Source organism: Penaeus monodon, chromosome 29, assembly GCF_015228065.2.
Source record: "Penaeus monodon isolate SGIC_2016 chromosome 29, NSTDA_Pmon_1, whole genome shotgun sequence".
Classification (NCBI taxonomy): Eukaryota; Metazoa; Arthropoda; class Malacostraca; order Decapoda; family Penaeidae; genus Penaeus; species Penaeus monodon.
In genome coordinates this window covers 37731786-37732477 of record NC_051414.1, presented here as the reverse complement: position 1 = coordinate 37732477, position 692 = coordinate 37731786, and the positions used below count along the sequence as shown (strand labels likewise).

Genomic DNA, 692 nt, shown 5'->3' with positions numbered 1-692 from the left:
AGCCACCCTCTATCCCGTTTCCTCTTCCACAAATTTATCAAATCCCAATTTCTCTCCAGGATATCTACGAGGACTACCCAATGCCCCAAGAGGAGCTGCCTCTCGAGGAAGAGATACTGGGACGACTTCGAAGCTTCAACCGCCTCCGCTACTGAAGCCCCGAAGCTCCGGAACCCGAGTCACAACAACACCCGTAGAATGAACCACCTTTGGTCATTATATTTTGTTTCGCCCCGTTTGTCGGGATGATGGAATATGAATTTATTTTCTCTATCTCCATTTTGTCTATCGAATATCTAAGTCGCTGGTTAAGTGATACTGATTAGTTGGCTGGTTGGTTTCTTGATTTGATTAATTGTCATCTAATGCAGAAAATTTCTCTTGGATTATATTAACCTCTGGGATTTTTATGCCTCATTTATTCGCCCTCGGGTCTCTGAACATCTGAGGGATAAATGAATTAGCACTTATTTACTTATCAGTTATTTATCGACCATTAGTGAGGTACACGTGATTTGATCTGATTTACATAAAGCTAAAGCCTCGTTTTATCTCGGGTCTCTCAAGTAAATTCATAATTTATTTAATCATTCAGATATCCGTTATCTATCGTTGGTTGAGTTCGGCTGATTAATATAATAATAATTTTTTTTTTTCGATATATGAGCCAGCCACCTCATCATACCTCCATC

At 39.7% G+C, this 692-nt stretch overlaps 1 protein-coding gene across 1 annotated transcript in view; it reads left to right on the top strand.

Moving 5' to 3' along the window:
• The window catches only part of LOC119592237 (carboxypeptidase E-like), a 28024-nt gene extending 27616 nt beyond the window's left edge, over nt 1-408 (top strand). Inside the window, exon 11 of the mRNA XM_037941069.1 lies at nt 60-408. Coding sequence (XP_037796997.1) covers nt 60-155 — 96 coding nt within the window. The 3' untranslated portion in view covers nt 156-408. The remainder of the gene's footprint in view (nt 1-59) is intronic.
• The last annotated feature ends 284 nt before the right edge of the window (nt 409-692 follow it).